Source organism: Delphinus delphis, chromosome 12 (assembly GCF_949987515.2).
Source record: "Delphinus delphis chromosome 12, mDelDel1.2, whole genome shotgun sequence".
NCBI lineage: Eukaryota > Metazoa > Chordata > Mammalia > Artiodactyla > Delphinidae > Delphinus > Delphinus delphis.
The window spans coordinates 11549046-11571447 of record NC_082694.2 but is presented as its reverse complement, the minus strand read 5'-3'; the positions used below and the strand labels follow the sequence as shown (position 1 = coordinate 11571447).

Here is a 22402-nt window from a genome sequence, read left to right as displayed (position 1 = left end):
TAAACCAATTACCCTTTTCAGTGATGGCCTTAGGAATGGACAGATGGTTTACCTGGTCAATGAGAGATGAGGGGAAGTTTCTTGAAGGATCTCTGGGGGTAAAATGTTTCCATGCTGCTACAAAGTGACATATAGACATTCTTCTGCAAAATTCTGTTGTATGTGCATGTGACCGCAAGAACCTCAGCAGCCATTCTGTGACCATGAGGGAGTCGGCCAAAGACAAAACCAATATGCTGAGGGTTGCAGAGAGGGAAGATCAAAGCAACACTGGTCCTTGAGGATGTCACCGAGCTACTGAAATAACCACCCTGAAACTGCCTGACGTCAGGAATCATTAAGTGAGAAAACAACCCACTTACCACTTAAAACAGTTCAGCCAGGGTTTCCTGTTACTCATAGCTAAAGGCATCCTGCTTGATACAAAATAACTGTTCAGTGAAACAAGGCAAGAATGGATGAAGATGAGACTGATGCACAGAGAGAATTATCAGATAGTCTTAGCAACATCATTTGAGTCTTAGCAAAGTCAGTACAGTTGTTATTCTAAGCAAGAGTTGAGATTTACATTGTATATCTCCTTAGCACACAGGGTGTTCTTATTTCACAGCACATTCCGTCCTCCAAATCCACAGGCTCCATATTGGGGATTCAACCAACCACAGATCAAAAATATTTGAAAAAATAATTCCAGAAAGTTCCAAAAAGCAAAACTTGAATTTGGTGCACACTGGGAGATGTTTACATAGCATTTACATTGAATACAGGAGGTGTGCATAGGTTATATGCAAACACTGTTTTTACATAGAGGACTTGAGCATCCTTGGATTTTAGTATCCCAAGGGGGTCCTGGAACTAATCCTCTGCGGATACAGAGGGATGACTGTAGTTTATATCTTTGACAATCAATCATGTGTATCTTGTATCTTCTCCTATAAAGTTGCTCTTTGACTTGTTTGGAGCATCTTCTCAAATGGTATTTGTATTTACAGCTATGCCCAGGTTAATGGGGCTCCTAATATACTGAAAAGAGCCTGGTCTTTATTAAGTGGCTGTGTGGCCTTGGACAAATTCCCCAACCTCTCTGAGCATTAACATCCTTCGCTATGAAACTGAATCAGTAATACTCATCTTAGGGGCTAAGAGACTTAAATGGGGAAGCCTGCAGCATCTAAAGCACAGCACGCTGCCATTTCATCCACATCAAGACGGTTTTTAGCCATAATTCATAAAGAGTCATGTACCACAACGTTCATTGCAGCACTGTTTACAATAGCCAGGACATGGAAGCAACCTAAGTGTTCATCAACACATGAATGGATAAAGAAGATGTGGCACATATATACAATGGAATATTAGCCATAAAAAGAAACAAAATTGAGTTATTTGTAGTGAGGTGGATGGACCTAGAGTCTGTCATACAGAGTGAAGTAAGTCAGAAAGAGAAAAACAAATACCATATGCTAACACACATATATGGAATCTAAAAAAAAAAAGAAAAAAATGGTTCTGAAGAACCTAGGGTCAGGACAGGAATAAAGACGCAGACGTAGAGAATGGACTTGAGGACACGGGGAGGGGGAAGTGTAAGCTGGGACGAAGTGAGAGGGTGGCATGGACATATGTACACTACCAAATGTCAAATAGATAGCTAGTGGGAAGCAGCCGCATAGCACAGGGAGATCAGCTCCGTGCTTTGTGACCACCTAGAGGGGTGGGGTAGGGAGGGTGGGAGGGAGACGCAAGAGGGAGGGGATATGGGGATATATGTATATGTATAGCTGATTCACTTTGTTATACAGCAGAAACTAATATACCATTGTAAAGCAATTATACTCCAATAAAGATGTTAAAAAAAAAAAAACTTTTTACAGTCAAGGTTAACTGTTGGCAACTGGGAGAATCACTGCTGTTTTCTTTTACCCTTGCTTTCAGATATACAAAGAAAAGTAACAAGTATAAAAGAAGAAACAACAGAATTTCCCTTTTATTAAGCAGACTTGTCTCTAACACTTAACGTTTCTTTTTGTTTCCCCACCTACTTTAATCACAGAGGACGTGTGATTAAAAAGAAGATCCTAAAAGGTTTCAGTTCAGACCAAACAGGCCCCTTGTGGTCAGTCAACTATCTCAACTGGGAGAGAGTTTCTTGGAGCACAGGTTGGTAGCTCCCCCCAGCCCCCCACTCCTGGCCCCAAGTCCTGCATCAGTGTGAGAGATGGGAGGTGGGGTGTGCAGGGAGGGGGACCGGCTGAGCAGAGCAGTGGTCTTTGAACTCTTAACCCTGCACCAGACAGACAGGGGCCACTGCTCCCTCCCTTTCTCAAGGGATGAAATGAAAACTCAGAAAATCCTGGTCCCTCCTGCATCACTTCACGAAGAGCAACCGCTCTCCTGGGGTTGAGCGGGCTTTCCAGACCCTTGACTCATGGACAGCCCTCAACAGCTTCCGTCACATCAACACACCACCTGAAGTCTCCTTAACATACTTCCATAAATTGACTCAGTTTTCACTTAAGTAGATTTATTCTAAGAGGAAATCTTCCATCAGCATGGCCTGCCCTTCCAGCCCAAACGTCATCATGTAATTGCTCTCCCACTGGACGGTAGCGCCTACCAGTGGCCAGCAAACAAATACCCCTCCCTGGGGGCTGGGGCTGGATCAAGGCTGTGAGCCACGTGCATCATGCCCAGGAGCCCCCAGAGGCTTTGGGAAACACATCTTCTGTTGGAGTCTGGGGCTTGAGTTGGGACCCCCCAGGACCACATGGTGTGGTCGTGAGGATGCAGTGAGCCTCTGCCTGGACCATCCCTACAGACAGCAGGGAGTCTGAAAGTTGCATCAGCAGCACTAATCATATCCTCCACCCACCTCTGCCTGCTAATCTCTTCTTTCTCCCCCAGAAGTTGCCTCCAGCCCACCTTATGGAGCCTGGCATGGCCTACTGCCCACACCCACCCACCACACACACAGACACACACACACACACACACACACACACACACACACACACTCAGTACCTCAAACACTTCCTTTTTCACCCTAATGGTACTGTATTTGCACCAGACTCACCAGAGGCAGATATGGTGTGCTTTCACCTCATTTAGTCATGCTAGATACTCAGTATTTATTTACTGGTTGAATGAACAAACAAATGAATCTACATCCAACTGGATTTTTTTAATGTTCTGGATTTTATTTCTTTTTCTTTTTCAGATTTTAAAAAGGAGGGAAGGTTGGAGAGAGGGATATTCGAAATAGGACAGTCGAGGTAAAATAATCAATTACCTTCCAGCTACCTGTCACACCCCGTGGATTATTAGCAGGGCAGGACCCTCCCGTGTATCTCCAATGAGAACCACACTGGGAATGGCAGAGGGCTGGCTCCGAGGGCGACAGTGAGCCTAACTGTTGATGTGTGCTTCTACAGTGTTGCACAGACAACCATAAATGGATTTGAGGTCATCTACCATTTAGGATGAGGCTAACGTTCCCTCCCACCCATGAGTACGATTCATTGGAAAGCTGATTTGATTTCTACATGTAAACAAAAAAGCAAAGAGATAAAAGAGAGCAAAAAGACTTTCAGGGAATATTAGACAGTATTTTGTCAACACAAAAGCCAACACAGCATGTGAGCCTCTTAATAACAGATTTGATTCAGTCTCCACTACTAAGCACACGATGCCTGCCAGCCCTGAAGATGGAAAGAATAAATACTGCACCGACCTCGAGAAGCTCTCGGTCTAGGGCAGGATTTCTCCATCTTGGAACTATTCGCATTTGGGGCCGGACAGTTCTTTGTGGTGAGAGGCTGTCCCATGCATTGTGGGATGGTCAGCTGCATCCCTTGCCACAGAGGCCAGAAGTACCCCACTCCTTTATTGGGACAACCAAAAATATCACCATTTGTCCCTGGGAGGCAAAATCACCCCAGTTTAAAACCACTGGTCTTGGGGTGTAAATAAATAACCAAAAGATGTGCCTCAAAGCACGAGGCCAGCACCGATGGTAACCCAACTTGCTCACTGGAGCAGGGATGCTGCGGACATCGGGGGACAGCTACACATGTGGACACAAAGCTCCTTCTGTGCCTCTGAGCACCCGCTCTCCACCTCCACCCACCGTGGGCTCCAAGGAGATGGAGACTGTCTTGTGGAACAGACGAGCAGCTGTGAACAGCAGTCACGTCTACCTTATAAAAGACCGCAGAGGGTAGACTTACATATTCACTTCTCTGCATGGCAATTGACGCTCTACCAACCTAAGCAGGAAGTATAATCTAAGCGATAAGACACCTCAGGAAAACAAAAAAGAGCTGCCTCGGCACAATTCCTATTGCAATGGGCCCGCAGAGGATGGCACGCGTGCTGCCCCCTTCAGGAGGAACTCCAGGTCCCCCACAGGCCCGTTCCTCTGTGTAATTCAGAGTCTGCAGGAGGTTCCTGATGTCTAGGCAGTTTGAGCCACAGAGGAAGCCAAAACGTCATTCATAAGCAGCAACTACCTATAAACAAGGCACCTTGCTGACTAAAAGGAGATAAACCTAGAACTTTCTGTGGCTAGCATAACTGTCTCAGGATTACCTCTTGCCATTACATTAAAACTGTACATTAAAACTTGAGAAACACCCTTCAGGACGAGGGCGCGTAGAACCTACAGCCCAGCTTGCAGGTCGAGTCACAGAGAAACCTTCAGTGGTCCAGGCCCCCCAATGCATCAGTCTGAACCCCTGGGTCCTCTCTCACTTAAGGGACACACTAGCAGGGCCTTGGCAAACTCTCCTCCCATAAAATGGGTGATGCATGCTCACTGTCACGTGATCTGCTGGACCAGGGTGATACGGCACCTGTCCAGGGAATACACCGAGGACCCTGCACTCCCCTCATCCAGCGGGACTGCCATAAGCTCTGGCCTGCACAGTGGCCCCGAGATGGCAGAAAGGCTGTTCGTCTAAGTACGCTGAGGATCCCGCCGACCCTCTGCGCAGGCTCGTTGCTCTGTGCAGAGGGCACCCCGTTCACTGGGTGCCCGGTGCCCTGCCCCCTGCCCGGCGCAACCAACCGAGTGGGAGTTGGGGTGACACCTGCCACACTCGCCTGGGTGGCCAGGGCGGAACACAGAGCTGCTTTCTCACTACTTTCTCACTGGTGAGAGCTAGAAACAGCTGCACCCCCTTCCCCGGGTCTCCAGAGAGAGGCCAGCCAACCGATGAGTTTTCCAGATGGATGAGATGAGCAGTGCCTCTAGGAACGTGACCTCGGGCACCTGCACCAGGGCCTCCGCTCTCCCCACGGAGGGGGGCCAGCCCAGCCCAGCCCGGCTTCCTACAGGCTCAGGGGACCCCAGACTGGAGAACAGGTGCTGGCAGCCCCTCCAGCACTCCCCGCCCTGGCAGCAGCCTTGTGGGTGAAGAATAAGGTCAAATCCAATTGCCTCCTGCTGAACCAATCCACTGAAAGGGCCTCACTCTACCCAGCACCTTTCGGTCCAAGAAGTCCACGGGTGACAACAGTCCTGACCACACCTGTGAACCGGCTTCAAGATATCAGCCAGTTAAACTGTGCGAGGTTACAGGTGTCAACTGTCTTTACTGAAGATGACTGAGTGAGCAAAACTAGGGAACTGGACACGCAAACACAGCCTAATTCCGTATGCAGAAGCCCTGAGATCGTATCCCAAAGCACCTGGACACAGGACTGTCCACATGGCCTCAGACTCAGTGGTCTCAGTGCAGAGGGGCCCGGGCTCTCCCCGACCTTAGCTCTCTTTACGTCATGTTTACTGAGTAATAACTCAATTACAGTGAAATGCACCCCTCCTAGGTGTTACAGTTCTACCAAAATTTAGAATAAGTCTACCATGCCCTCCCAAAATCCCTCATGCCGCTTTCTCAACCCACCCCCAACCCTGGCAACCACGGACCTGTTTTCTTCCCTATGGCTCTCCCTTTTCCAGGATGTCATACAAATGGAATCATACAGCATGTGCTTCTGAGGCTGGCTTCGTTCACTCAGCATGATGCCTTTTTACTGCTGAGTATATTTCATTGTGCAGATGTGCCAGTGAAATGTGGGATGTGGAAGTCTGTTTATCCAACTTCCCAGGTGCAGGACAGTAAAGATTATTTTCCTTTTGGGGCTACCGTGAATAGAGTTGCTGTGGACATTTGCATACAAGTCTTGGTGTGGGTGAATGTTTTCATTTCTCTTGGGTAAGTACAATCTGGGAGTCGAGTCACTGGGTGGGGTACAGTAAGGTAATGCTTAAAATTACAAGCAACGGACTTCCCTGGTGTCACAGTGGTTAAGAATCTGCCTGCCAGTGCAGGGGACATGTGTTCAAGCCCTGGTCCTGTAAGATCCCACATGCTGGGGAGTAACTAAGCCCGTGAGCCACAACTACTGAGCCTGCACTCTAGAGCCCGTGAGCCACAACTACTGAGCCCACGCACCACAACTACTGAAGCCTGCGCGCCTAGAGCCCATGCTCCGCAACAAGAGAAGCCACCGCAATGAGAAACCCGTGCACCACAATGAAGAGTAGCCCCCACTTGCCGCAACTAGAGAAAGCCCACGCACAGCAACTAAGACCCAACACAGCCATAAATCAATCAATCAATCAATCAATCAAAATAAAATTACAAGAAACTACTGAAGTTTTCCAAAGTGGCCGCACCATTTGGCCTTCCCACCAGCAAAAGGGGTGAGAGTTCCAGTTACTCCATGTCCTAGCACCTTCCTATCAACAGTGTTTGTGAGTTTTGTGTTTTATTGCTGTGTTTCATTGGGGTTTTTTTTAAGCCACTCTGACCTGTGTGTAATGGTATCTCATTGTGGTCTTAATTTGCATTTCCTTAACGACTAATGATGTTGCACATCTCTTCATGGGCTGATGGGCCATCTGTAGCTCTTCTTTGGTCACGTATCAGTTCAAGAATTTTTGCTCATTTATTCAATTGCTTTCCTGTCAAAGGGTTGTGAGAGTTCCACATGTATTCTGGATACAAGTCCTTTATCAGATAAGTGTTTTGAAATAATTTTCTTCTGGTTTGTTTTTTGTCTTTTAGTTTCTTAGCAGTGGTTTTTCAAAGAGCAGATGTTTTTAACTTTGATAAAATCCATTTTACCAACTTTTATAGTTTATGCTTTTTGTGTCTGAAGCAATCTTTGCCCTGGCCCAAGGTCACAAAGATTTTCTGCTATGTTTCATTCTATAAAGTTTTCGGGATTTTTTTGCTTTTACTTTAGGCCCATGACCCGTTTTTGTTCATTGTTACACATGTTGTAAGGGATGGGTTGAGGCTTTGGGGTTTGATTATCCTTTCTCTGATGGGTTTCCTTGGCACTTGTTGAAAATCAATTGATCATTTACGTGTGGGTCTACTCGTAGACGCTATTCTGTTCCACTGACCTGTATATCTGTCTTTCACCAATACCACGCTATCTTGATTACTGTTGTTTTAGAGTGTACGTTCTGAAGTCAGGAGGTGTAAGTCTTCCAACTCTGCTCCTTTTCAAAGCTGCTTTGGCTATTCTAGCTCTTTTGCCTTTATATATAAATTTTTGAATGATCTTGTCATTTTTTGAATTAGCTTATCATTATACAAAACATTTATGTTTCTACATTTTCATTTGATTTGTATTGAATCTCTAGATCAATTTGAGTTGGGTGCCTTATCTTTTTGAAAGTAAAAGAGTGGTTACCTTTCAGAGATATTATAGAAGGAAGACCAACCAGTTCCTCCCAGACCTACCCATGCAGAATGGCTTTGCCAAACGGCCTTGGCTCGAAGGGCTGAGCTGTGGAGTTCACATGTTCTTATGTGGAGGGGCACATGTTGGGGGGAATAAGAAGGCAGTCTGCCTCTCCAACCTGCTACCTGAGACAGAAAGGAAAAGACACAAAAAGGAAAAGACCTGGAAATTAGCCCTGAGACCTACAACAGAAAGGAATATGGTTCCTGGATAAATTGTTGAAAAGGAGGTGACATCTAAGGGGTCACTGGAGGGTGAGTAGGAGTACACTAATGCAGAAGAGAGGAGGAAAGTTAAGTCTTCAAAGGAAAGTGCCAGAGCAAGGGGTAAAGGAGGCAGGAATCTCAGGGCTGCAAAATGGGAGGAGACAGAGGTTGGGCATGAGGTCTGGAGGCCCATGCTAAGGGTCAGAACGCTGTTCTCTACATATGGAAGCCCACGGAAACTCCTGAGTGGAAGGGGCATGATCAGATCTGTGTTTGAGAAAGATCCCCTTGGTGGCAGGCAAAAGATTTCCCTAGAGGCCATCTTGTGGAGATGGCAACAGGTATGTGATGAGCAGGCTTGACTGGGGAAATGGCCAGGATCCTGGACGAGAAGGTCCCTAGAAAACAAAGCCACCAATTTGATACCAGACAAGAGATCAAAAGGGGATGAAGAAACAAAAAATGGGCAGAAGACCTAAATAGACATTTCTCCAAGAATACATACAGATGGCCAATAGGCACATGAAAAGATGCTCAGCATCGCTGATTAGTAGAGAAATGCACATCAAAACTACAATAAGGTATCATCACCTCACACCAGTCAGAATGGCCATCAACGAAAAGTCTACAAATAATAAATGCTGGAGAGGGTATGGAGAAAAGGGAACCCTCCTGCACTGTTGGTGGGAATGTAAATTGGTGCAGCCAATTTACTGGAAAACAGTATGGAGGTTCCTCAAAAAACTAAAACTTACCGTATGATCCAACAATCCCACTCCTGGGCATATACTCAGAAAAGACAAAATCTCTAATTTGAAAAGATACATGCACGCCAATGTTCATAGCAGCACTATTTACAATAGGCCAGACATGGAAGCAACCTATGTGTCCACTGACAGATGGATGGATAAAGAAGATGTGGTGTGTATACTCAATGGAATATTACTTAATCATAAAAAAGAATGGAATAATGCCATTTGCACCAACATGGATGGATCTAAACATTATCATACCAAATGAAGTAAATCAGACAGAGAAGGACAAATATCATATGATATCACTTATATGTGGAATCCAAAACACTGATACAAATGAACTTATTTACAAAACAGAACCAGACTCACAGACATACAAAACAAATTTATGGTTACCAAAGGGCAAAGGGGGTGGGGGAGGGCAAAGGGGGTAGGAGTTTGGGATTAGCAGATACAAAATACTATATATAAAATAGATAAACAACAAGGAGCTACTGTATACCACAGGGAACTATATTCAATGTCTCAGAATAACCTATAATGGAAAAGAACCTGAACAAGAATATACATATATTCTGGTGTACAGTCACTTTGCTGTACACAAGAAACTAACACAACATTGTAAATCAGCCATACTTCAATTTTGAAACGGGGGTGGCGGAGGGGATGGAGAGGCACATCCATGTACCCTTTAGTCCCCTGGACCCTGAAAAGCATCTACCACTCACCAGGCACATCCACAGCCCCATGCCGAGCTCTGCTGTACAACCTCGGCCCCCAAGGTCCTCACTAAGAGGATCTAACTCAGACACCCTGTGAACATTCATATTCTGCTCTCTGGAGGGCAAACTTCTGCATTAAGGTTATCTAAAAAACACAACCTTCCAAAAGATGGCTTTGCTTTTAAGATTATACCATTGGGGTTGAATAAATTTCTTGGCAACGCTGCGTATAAATCTGGTTGGAGCCTCATTGTGAAGTCTGAAAAACGGACAGATGGAACAGTCGGCCAGAGAACCCCAGTGACAGAAACAACTACTCCCTGGAAGGGGAAAAAAGGCCAGAATGGCATCTTTGTTTATTTTTACAGACTTTGGAGAACAACAGTCTCCACCAGCTGTCTCCACAAGATCAAACCAGCTCCAAATGGGAGTCGCTAGGTGTTTGAAATCAACGTCCAATAGGCCTGATGGCCCTGTTTCTTGTCTTTTCCTCCCTTTGTATCTTAAGATGACAATTTCATTTGCTCACTGATGCAGCCTGTCCATTCAATAAATATTCTGCTTCATCTAGGAACTTCAAACTCTGCTTCTAATCTAAACCAGAAAACAAAAGTACACGACCCCTTCACTTCCTGCTGGGCCCTCCTGGGCTCGTTCAGAAACCAATACCTGAAGGCAGTCTCAGAATGACCTAAGATCAGGGGGTCTGCCTCTTCGGTGTAAGGCCACACCCACCTTAGTCCAGCTCAGGGCTGATCAAGCTGTCAACTCGCCCACTTCCCTGGACTAATCACATGCAAGCTCCCCCATTCTCCCTTCCCCTTGCCAACCCTCAGAGGACCTCAAAACCTTTCAGGGGATTGGTACCTGTAGCTCCAATATTAGGTTTAGAGCACAGGCCTGAATAGGGTACTGATTCTATCCAAGAAACTGACAGAAAGAAATCAGTTGTGAGAATGATTTACCTTTAGCCTTCATCTAAAAGTCAAAACTCTGCGGCTTTCCATTTAACTATAACAAGCCAAATGGAAACTTCCCTTCCTTCCTCATTTACTTTTTTAAACTGAAGTGTAGTTGATTTACAACGTCGTGTTAGTTTCTGGTGCACAGCAAAGTGATCCGTGTGTGTGTGTGTGTGCCTGTGTGTGTATATATATATTCGTCTTCATGTTCTTTTCCATTATGGTTTATCGCAGGATATTGAATATAGCTCCCTGTGCTATATAGTAGGACCGTGTGTTTATCTGTTTTATATATAGTAGTTCGTATATGCTAAGCCCAAACTCCTAATTTATTCCTCCCACACCCCCTTTTCCCTTTGGTAACCACAAGTCTGTTCTCTATGTCTGTGAGTCTATTTCTGCTTTGTAAATAAGTTCATCTGTGTCATATTTTAGATTCCACACACAAGTGAAATATCATATGGTATTTGCCTTTCTCTGTCTGACTGACTTCACTTAGTACAATCGTCTCTAGGTCCATCCGCCCTTCCTCATTTATTAGGAAAGGACAACCGACAAAAACAAAAAACAGAGCAAAGTAATTCTGTCGGGGGCCACTTTGCTGCTCTCACACCTTGCTTTCATGAGCCTTTCTTGAAATATGGTCATAAGTGCCACATGCAAAAATTCCCTGCTGTTGTTGCGTGCGAGCTCTCCACCGTATCGGAGAATGAGCGCCAGAGCTGAGCCGATCCCTCCTGAGCCCGGTTCATCCTGGCCCAGGGGTTCCCACCAGGAGGGAGCAGGCTTCCTCGGGCTGCTGCCCTGTGACAGGCAGGAAGAACATCTAAACTCTCTTTCAATCTTGTAGAAAAAGAAAAAACAAAACACCCACACAGTGGGGAACAATTTCCCCGCTGGGCGGGTAGTGGGGCCTCTAGAGCTGTTACCTGCAAAGGGCACTTCTGGGGGTTACCCAGCCGTCACCACCGTGTGGATTCCACCCGAAAACCTCAAGCCAAACAGTGGGGAATGAACATCAAGAGACAATTTTCCACCCTGAAAAGTGACTTGACTTTACGAAAATAAATTAAAATGCCACGACAATAAATGAAACGCGTGCAGGACTTGCTGCCAAACACGTGGTCCGTCACGGGAGATGCTCTTCCTTGCTTGGTACATCTATACGTTGGGAATATGACTACGTCATTCTCCACTTCCTGGCCCCTCAGCCCCCTATCCGACACCACGTCACACACACACACACACACACACACACACACACACACACATGCACATACACACGCGCACACACACACACACACACACACACACACAGAGACATGCACGCACTCCTGTAACACATGCATAGGTCTGGAGTAACAGGTGTAGCAGGATTTAGAGGCTGAACCATCATGCCTGGGGCAGGAGTGGGGATGGCTGGGGTGTGCACGTGTTAGTGAGGAGATGGGCGGTAGGGGTCGGGGCGGGGACTGGTCCTAACTCTGAGCACTGTTCACTGTAGTTCATTGTAACAAGGGAAATTTGATAGCTGAGGCACCAACGCAGATGCACAAAAACAAAACCGGGCACCCTTCGAGCAGTAAACTCCTTTCTTGCCGCACAAGAGCTCTGCCCCACATGTCTGTAGCAGCCTGAGAGGTGCTGCCTGCTAGCAGCGTTATCAGATTTTATAGGCTCCTTCCCCTCCTCCCACACTTGTGTCCCTTAAGGCCACCGAATCTGTCCCTCTTCATAGGTGAGCCCATCCTCCCAATACTGGCCTCTTGGAACCACATTTGCCTCTTCGCTCCCCTTCATCTCACCCCCACCTACTGAAGGAGTCTGCTGGGGTTTCTCCACCACCTCGCTTGGCCCCAGCCCTGCTGTTATAATTCTGGAAACAGACCTGGTGATTAGAACCAAAAGTCCCGAACTGTGTTTCCAAAAACATCCCTATCCACACAAGAAAGACCCAGGAAAACCTCAATCCCGGCATCTGGGCTCTGGGCAAACGTGACAAGGGAATTGGAAACCATTTCTCAATAGCAACCGTGAGCTTTTCTTCTTTTTTTTTTCTTTTTTTTTTTTGCGGTACGCGAGCCTCTCACTGTTGTGGCCTCTCCCGTCGCGCAGCGCAGGCTCAGCGGCCATGGCTCATGGGCCCAGTCACTCCGCGGCATGTGGGATCTTCCCGGACCGGGGCATGAACCCGTGTCCCCTGCATCGGCAGGCGGACTCTCAACCAGTGCACCACCAAGGAAGCCCGGCCGTGAGCTTTTGAAGTGACCAAGAACTATATAGACACAGATACAACCCCATTTAAAAAGTAATCAACAGGAAAATAGTACAGCAGCTCCTCAAAAGTCTACAAATAAAATTATCATGTGATCCACCAATTCCACCCAAAAGAATTGAAGGCAAAGTTTCCAAGAGATATTTGTATGCCCGTGTTCACAGCAGCATTATTAACAATAACCAAAAGACAGAAACAACCCAAATGTCCATCGACAGGTGAATGGATAAAGAAAGAGTTATGTATGGAATGGAACAGTATACAGCCTCTAAAGAGGAAGAGAATCCTGTCACATGCTACATGAACGAACCCTGAGGACACTCTGCTAAGTGAAATAAGCCAGCCACAGAAGGACAAATACCACATGATTCCACATCTATAACGTTCCTCGAGTCGTCAAATTCAGAGACAGAAAGTAGAATGGTGGTTGCTGGGGGCTTGGGACGGTGGTGTCAGTGTTCAGCGGGTGCAGACTTTCAGTCTGGGAGGATGAAAAAGTTCTGGAGACGGATGGTGATGATGTCTGCACAACAATGTGAATGTGCTTAATGCCACAGAGCTGTACACTCCCTAATCCTTTTTTAAGGGTTAAAATGGTAAACTTTATTTTTTAGATCACTTTTAATCTAAAAAAAATGACACAAATGAACTCATTTACAAAACAGAAATAGACTCACGAACATAGAAAACAAACTTATGGTTACCAAAAGGAGGGAGGGGGGACATGAATTAGGAGTTTGGGATTAACATATACACACTACAATATATAAAACAGGAAAAGAAGGTCCTACTGGGTAGCACAGGGAAATATACTAAATATCTTGTAATAACCTATAACGGAAAAGAACCTGAAAATAAATATATATGTATATGCATCGATATAACTGAGTCAATTTGCCATACACTTGAAACTAACACAACATTGTAAATTAAGTATATGCCAACAAATAAATAAATTAAAAAAATGGTAAATTTCTGTTAGGTATAATTTACCAAAAAAAAAGCAATCGACAAAAGGATGGAAGTTTCAATTAATCTAAATAAGCTAGTAGGATTTTTAAATAGGGGACACAACCAGAAACCCACCCCCTTCATCTTCCTCCTCCTATGTGAGGACAGAGGTGTATGACAGGGCCAGGCAGCAGGAGGGACAGAAGAGGCACCACCAGGCAACACGGTGACCTGCAGGTGTCTGAGAGGAAAGGCCGATTCCTCCTGTGCCCGCTGACCCTGGAGACAGGACAAAGGCCAAGGGGCAAGGGGCAGGTGGTGTGGCCCTGACCTGCAAGTGTCTCCTCAGTGACACCGTATCAAGTGTCACCCATTCCTGCAGACTGGAAGATTCCTCCTCACCACACTTGACGGCTGCTGTTGCGCTTCCTGGAATTTTTAACTCAGAATCCCCTGTTTCAGAAATAATTTTTGCAAAACACAACCTCTGGGGACTTCCCTGGCGGTCCAGTGGTTAAGACTTCATCTTCCAATGCAGGGGGTGCGGGTTCGATCCCTGGTCGGGGAGCTAAGGTCCCACATGCCTCGGGGCCAAAAAACCAAAAACATAAAACAGAAGCAATATTGCAACAAAGTCAATAAAGACTTTAACAAATGGTCCACATCAAAAAAAAAAAAAAAAAATCTTAAAAAAAAAAAAAAGCAAAAAAAACCACAACCTCTGATAAGGCCTCTGTTATTTTAAGATGTTGGTACCTGGACAGGTCAAATGCTCCTCACAACCTCTCCCCACCTTGGCTTGCGTCCATCGGATGTGGAAATTGGACATTTACACTTTGTTCGAGGCCCAGCCGAGCCAAAAAAGAAAAACAAAGTCTCCGGCTCATCCCTGAGTTACAGCAGTCACCTTCTAATCATTCTCTCTGCTCCTAAAGACTTCAGGCTCCTGGCAGGGGCACACGGACGCTGTGAGCAGCCTCTTGTGAATACGGGCTTCGCTGGGCCACCGCTCACTCCGGGGGCCCCAGCCCTTGAGGCATATGGTGAAGGTACTGGGCACTGGCAAAGGAAGCTCAGTAGATACCTTCGCTTTCCTCCTCCCCCACCTCACTACTTCCCTCTGTAACTTATTTAGATTTGTCTTCGCTTTTTGCTGCGTTTATGCAAATATCCATGACTCCCTGCTCTGAACCTGACGGCCCAGAGCTAAGACAGGAGACAGGACAGCCTGGAGGCAAACTTCCCTGGAAACACAGCCCAGGGGCAGCTCCCTTTGCCAGGACGTCCCCCGTGAGAGCACAGCAGTGGCCTGGCCAGGAGGAGTGCGGGGTTAGGCTCCTTGGATGGAGCATGGACCCAGAAGGCAGATGCTCCCGTAGACAGACAACTGCTAGCCTTTCTGCTTGCCTGCCATCCAGCCTGGGCAGGGCCTTTGTTTTGAGGAGTGGGTTCTAAGTTTAGGGTTGCGACTGAACTCCTAGGGTTACAGAAGGAAGGCTGAGGCAGCCAGGATCCACCCCACCCCTCCACAGCCTCCCCATACGCTGCCTCTCCTCCAAATACATGTCAAATAGTCATTGAAAGGCTATGTGTTCTCAGGGACCTGTATTCTCAGCCTGCCCAGGCATCTCCCTGAGCCAACTGGACCTGCGTCCCACTCTCGCACTTCGGTGGAATGAGGATGGCTTAAGGGCCACTGCCTCTAAGAAGCCTCATTTGATTGGTTGACCCCCTCCTATGAGAACTGCATCTGTCCTGTCTTCTTCAGACATACCCCTTGTGTACCCCCAACTAGTGAGTGCCTTGCAGCAAGGACAGTCTTAAATTTCTTTCCACAAGTGCTCTAGATAAATACTCCAACACTCAGCTGGGCTCCATGGCACGGCGCATTTCCAAATATGGCCGAACAAAGCTCTGCCACCTCTCGTGTTCTTGTTACAACGTGACCGACACTCCCTCGGCCGAGGTGGGGCAGGTGTCTCTACTCCCTCCCTCTGAACACAAGTGGGGGCTTGCGACTGTGCCAACCAGTAGAACAAGGTGGAAGTGATGCTCTGTGAGGCTGGGCCACAGAACGGAGACAGCTTCCACGTGGTTCTCTCTTTCCAGGACACTCACTCAGAGAAAGCCAACCACCATGCTGTAAGGAAGCTCAAAACAGCCCACATGGAGAGGAACAGAGACTGCCCCCCCAGCCACAAGCCAGCCTCACCCACCGGACACAAGAGCAAGTGAGCCTTCAGATGGCTCGCCCCCCAGCCCTTGAGTCCCCCAGCACAGGCTCCAGACCCTGTGAAGCAGAGACAAGCCATCTTCACTGCCCTTTCCAGACCCCTGACCCACACACTGCACGGGCATGATAAATGGTCGTCCAGTGACAGTAGGCAGATAGGAACTGGGGCAGAATCCATAAATGTGGCCACAGGATGAGCAGCTCCAAAGCTCTGTCCTCTCTAAAATCGACGTTCGTTTACCACCCGATCATCCTTCTTTCCCTTCATCACAAGAGAGCTCCTGTCCTTAGCTCCCGTAGGGTCATGGCTCAGGGTGGCTACCTTGCTACTCAGCCTCATAAACCTCTATCTACCAGCCACATTTCCTCAGTGAGGCGGGTGGTCTGGGGAAAGAGGAACAAAGGGGAATGTTGTTTACAATCCAAGCGAAGTGCTTTCTTCATGGTGTACCCACCACCTCCATGGGGATGTGATAGGGAAGAACAAATCTGACCCCATACTAAATCTGTTTCTTTTACTTTAACCTTTTTGTACTCTATTGCTCTTGTTACAAGTTAATCACTAAAAGAATGTTGCCTATAGCCTGGAATATACAGGGTAGCCCATTCTCAAGGCTCTGACCTTTAAAGGTATAAAACTTTCCCATTCATAGAGATAAAAAGTTGCAGAACAGAGAATAACATTTGTCTTGTTGGAGGTTTATAGGAACATTGTGCCCTGACCAACAGGACAGCTGCAAGAACAAAGGATTCCAGCATCAAGAAGGCTGCAACAACCAGCCACACCCCCTCCCCTTTTAGTATAAAAGAAGTCTGAATGGATCTTTGGGACACTAGTCCATCTTCACAGTCTGGTGGCTTTCTGGCCTCATTTCTCATGCATGACATCCCTGTTTCCACTTCTCACCCTTGGACAGAGTCCACTCCCAGAAATCACGTCGGGTCCCTGCCCTAGAGCATTACATTTTTGACTTTAAAAGAAATGGGCAGGGCTCCCCTGTTGGCGCAGTGGTTAAGAATCCACCTGCCAATGCAGGGGACATGGGTTCGAGCCCTGGTCTGGGAAGATCCCACATGCCGCAGGGCAACTAAGCCCATGCGCCACAACTACTGAGCCTGTGTGCCACAACTACTGAAGCCCACGCACCTAGAGCCCGTGCTCCACAACAAGAGAAGCCACCGCGATGAGGAGCCCATGCACCGCAATGAAGAGTAGCCCCCGCTTGCCGCAACTAGAGAAAGCCCACGCGCAGCAATGAAGACCCAATGCAACCAAAAATAAATAAATTAAATAGATAAATTTAAAAAAAAAAGAAATGGGCTATCTACCACAACTTTTACGTAAAAATCTTATTCCTCCAAAGAGTGATTAACTCTCACCAGTCAAGCAACTAGAACAATTGCTATCACACTGACATCACAGATAGAGCAGCCACCAAAATTAAGCTAAAAAACTTGTAGACTTGAGGAAACCAAAATCTATGAATCAGTAAGGATACTCCTTAAAAGAAAAAAATGTAACTTTACCTGTGGCTATAGCGAATGGCTATCGTCAACCCAAGCTGCAATTAAAAAGAGAGGAATACATATTAAATAATATCAAGTATATGCTGAATTCACAAGAATACTGATGTAACGCGCCAATTTTTTTAAACATTTCTTAAAACACCTTCCTGCTAATGCTTCCTAAATAACACTTTTTTTTTAAATAACATGTTTTAATGATCGATCTTTAGTTTCAACTTAACTCTTAAAAGGATAATGGTATTTTGAAAGGGTCTTAAACAGGGTACAATATTCCATCATGGATTAGACAGAAGGTGTCTCTCATCAGGAAAGACTTCCAAAAGGCTCTTTTTTGCCTTTTTAAAAATGCTTTAATGTTTATTTTTTTATTTTTTATTGAGGTAATTGACAAAAGGGTATCTATTTAAAGTGATGACATATACACCTACATTGCAAAATGGTTAACACACATTAGCACATTAATTAACACATTCATCGCCTCACAGAGTTACCTTTTATTTCTTTTTTTGGTGAGAACACTTAAGATCTGCTCTCTTGGCCACTTTCAACTGGGCAACACAGCATTGTTAACTACAGTCACCATGCTGTACATTAGACCCTTAGAACTTATTCTTCTTAGCCCTGGAAGTTTTTACCCTTTGACCAACATCTCCCCACTTACGCCCACCCTGCAGCCCCTGGCAACCACCATTCTACTCTTTCCATGAGCAAAACAGGGCTCTTTCAGCTCTGAGACAAAGCCGTGAAAAGATGGGACTGCAGAGCGGATCTGATTCTGAGGTTTGCATTAGGAGATCATGGCCACGCCCAGGTCCTGGGAGCGACCCTCTCACTGCCTCCACCCCAGGGGGACTGACCACTTGGGCCAGAGCCTCCCTGAGGGGATCAGCACAGACTTCACCCTGATCCTGTCAGCTCAAGGCCAGCAAGGCAGCTCCGAGGACTGCAAGGAAATCGCACTTGTGATATACACGTGACATCAAGAGAAAGTGTACACGACTGCCGGGCACGGCCACAAGCAGAGCCCGAGGTAACACTGCAATTTCCTCCTTACCCTGTAGGGGTGTCAGGGAAACCTCTCAAGAACAACTAGAGGTCGGACCATATGGCCTGGGCCTCGGCTGGTTAACGCAAGGCCAGTGGTGGATTACATGACAGCCACGTTCAACTGCTAACCATATGGGTGTCAGCAAGTGATTTAACCTCTCAGAGCCTCAGTGTTCACAACTGTAAAATGGGCAAAGTAATTGTGTTCTCACCAGATTAACATAAGGATGAAACAATTTTTCTATCTATGTGTTTGTATCTGTGTGTATGCCCACGTGTGTGCATACCGCCTGATGGATAGGAAAAAAACTCTATAAATAATCACTACCACTATTTATAGGCAACACCCCTCTATGAAAATGTCACACTCCAAAATTTAATTTTTAATTGTTTTTAAGTTTAATTTTTGCAACTTTGCAAGTATTTCATCATGTAAAACACAGTGATCAGCCCTAATCATGCCTATGTAAGTCTCACTAACCCACTTGTGGCTGAATTGTGGCATGACTAGTTTAAGAATCTCAACTGCAGTTAAAAACCGAAGCATCATCTATAATATCATTTCTGGGCCAAAAGTCCACCTAAGTAGCACCTTAACACCCCCAAACACGTCACTGCCCATTCCCTTGATGTCAGCTCCCATAGAAGTGGGGGTGGGGAGGTGACTTCTGTGGCACCCTCCTGGGTGCTGCAAGATGACAGGAGGGTCCCTCGGGTAGTGGGAGGGTGGATGGGGTAAGCAAGAGACAAGGGGAGGAAGAGTTAGGACAAATCTTTGTGATAAGGAAGCCCAATTCTTCTAACCAGCTCAGGATACTGCAGAATCCCCCAGCTAGTGTGGGAATAGCTCCGGAATCATGCGGCTGGGTGCCACCACTGCATGCACCTGAAGTATGGAATCAGCGATGGAGAGATGAGGCTTCATTTTACCCAAAGCATACCTAAAAGTGAAGGCATGAAGTAGATAACAGGTTGATTTCGTATCCCCCTCGCCTGAATGCATTCAATTATCTATTTCAGCTCAGCCAGGAGTACATTTTCTCTGAGCCTTCAGCAAACAGAAGAGGAAGATGCCTCAGGGACCATCAAGAATTTAAAGAAAAAGGAGGAAATTATTGGGGGAATGAAATAAAAGTAGAAACTGCAGCCTAAAAAGGTCAGAATGAGCAATTTACCAATTTCACAGGCCAGGTAACTTCACCTTTCCTGGGGTTAAAAAGTTCTGGCTTACAGTTAGGCTAATTATAAGATAATTTTACTGCCTGAATATTTTGATAAGCTTTGGAGTACTGTTTAACTGGTGCCTTTCCACAGTTGAAAGATAAGCCCTTGCTGGAGTAGGGAGAGGAAATGGGTCTGGGGAAGGACAAGAATAAGAAAAAAAAGCAGAAAAAGTTGTTACATGGCAGCTGTGCTGGTTAAAAGGGGCTGGGAGATAAATCCTTCACAGAAGCAAATTTGAATTAAGCATTTTTATTAGTCTTTTCTTGGCTTCTGAATCAAATATGTTTTACAGTCATTTTTAAAAGGACACCTTTGTTAAGGAAGAGAGTGTGAACCTTGGGATGGTACAGACCAGCCACAGAATCCCGCAGGTCTCCAGAGATGCGCTAGGGAACAGGATGATTGGCACCTGTACAGAGACCCCAGAGCTACGTGGGAGCCCACTGATGGGACAGATGGGAACGGGTCATTGTACAGTCCTTCTGGAAACCTGGCTTAAACGCCACATGGAATGCACTGGATCTGATTAGGCAGCCCTGAGAAGGTAATGGAACAGCGTAGAAAGCTATTGCGGGCCTCGCCATGAAACCCCACATTGGAACAGGTAAACGAGGCCAGTGAGCTGTGTGGGGAGCCTCCTTATGGTTCCTCCTCCTGCATCCTACCTATTATCTGACCCTAGAGAAGGCAGGGGAGGCAGAGACTTCTCTGAGGTTTCTGCCCCATAGCAAATGCCGCATCAAGGTAACTGGGCCAACTGCTGAGAGATGGGCCAGAGATGTTTTCTCCCTCGGCCCTAGGGACGAGGCCAGCCAGGCCTCTGTGAGCGCTCACCCTGCGAAGAGGCATCAGCGTCTAAGAAATTCTTCAAGCAAGTCACACCACTGCCTGTGTGTGCACGTTCACACCCAACTCACTCGTATGTGTGTGCACATAGGCACACAGGTGCACACTCGTGTGTGCATGCACACACTTACAGAGGCGCATCCACACCCATGTATGCATGCACAGGTACATGTGCATTCCTATTCGTGCATGCATGTGCACATATAAATAAGCACGTGTTCCTGGGTGCACACGTGCACGCACATGCTTATCCAATACTCGCATGCACCAGCACATGTGCACATATACATACGGATACACATTCCTACAGCCATGTGTATATGCATTCACCCATGTGCATAGAGACACTTTGGCATTTGAAGAGGCCCATAGAGCCTCTGAGACAAAGGGGGGCCTCAGACAATTGACCCTTTTGTTGCTGGTCTCAGCAGGGGCCCTGGGGAGAGAGAGGAGGGAGGCCCGGGGGTTGGCCCCCTGACCCCAGCCCAGCCCGGGCTGAGGCCCGAGGACACGGAGGTCAGCGGAGTTTTGTGCAGCCACCCTCCATCGAGAACACCCCCCCGGGACATACTGTAAGTATTGCCAGAGAGCCCTTAACAAACTCCCATTCGGAGTACTTCTCTCGAGATTCCCACAATTTGTTAATAACAAAATTCAATCACCTTTTAATGGCCAGGAAAGAGTAATTTAACTTTTTTTTTTTTTCAAAATCTCCACCAACTACAAAAAACCTTTTTCCTGCTGCTTCGGCCTGAAAATGCTCCTTTTTTTGGAACAGCTGACCGAGGCAGCTGTTTCGTATCAAGTCTAGGGGTTTTCTATATGACCCAGGGAGCTCAGACAACTGGCAGGCCTTCCTGCATTAAAGGGTAATCTGAGAATAATTTGCCATAAAACACCCAGAAGTGGGCCAGCTGTAGCCGGATACACCCTATAAAGCACCACGTGGACTGTGCAGACCTTGTAAAATAATCATAATTTTAGAAAACACATTTTTAAAATCCATCTTTTGAAAAAACTTTAAAGAAGTGGCTGGCACTGTCTTAGAAGGCAGTAGGGAACGTCCTTACAGGTGCACCGACTGTCACCAAGCGCCCCTTCCCTGAGGCCCGCTGGCCCAAGGGTCCCTGTGTGGCTGGGAATCTGCTGTGCTTCGTGTTTACGATGTGCTGCCACACACACAAGGCTGCCAGCGGCAGGTGAGGAGGAAAAGTCCAGTAGGTGCCAGCCTCCAAGTCATCCAGCTGGTGACTGGTGCTCCAAGTGTGAGTCCAGAACTTTCTAGACCAGGGGTGCTTTGCTGGCCGGGGCTGTGACCAGAAGCCATGCCCCTTCACGTGGTCAGCCACCAACCAGCCACAGCCCTGGCACCGGTGCTCCCCGCTCCTCAAAAAAAATGCTGGACATCAGGGGTTTTATTATGAAAACTCCCATGTTTGAAACTGATTTGACTATTTTTCAAGAACTACGGGAGCCAAACAAAACACGTCAGTGGAATCTGGCCCGGGGGCCGCGGGTCTGCAACCTCGCTTTACACCTTTCCATGCTGCCAAGGCTCTGCTCGGGTTCTCCAAGCTTCCAATCTTGAATTAATGAGTTTGTGACAAATTTGGGGAAAGCCTTCCTGTTAGGCGTGACTCTTCCCTCCCTTTCCTATACTTCGGTGGTGATTTTTTTATAGTTGTTTTTTTTTTTTTTACTTTCAAGGGTCCAAAGATTTATAACATCACAAAATAAAGTCACAGAGAAAGGTTGTTGTTTATTTTCCTCCTGTATTTTTTAAATGATTTCCTCCCCTTTTCTGGGAAAATATGGGAAAGGAGCGTGAAGGGGAGAAGAAGGCCATGGCGTGGACAGAATCCCACACAAACAGAGCCACGGTGTGCTGGTCCACGG

General features: G+C 46.6%; 1 protein-coding gene across 1 annotated transcript in view; it reads right to left on the bottom strand.

Moving 5' to 3' along the window:
- ACOXL (acyl-CoA oxidase like) overlaps window positions 1-22402 on the bottom strand; it is a 366413-nt gene that overhangs the window by 240999 nt on the left and 103012 nt on the right. The window contains 1 exon segment of the mRNA XM_069541255.1: window positions 17390-17424. Within this exon segment, the coding sequence (XP_069397356.1) occupies window positions 17390-17424 (35 nt within the window).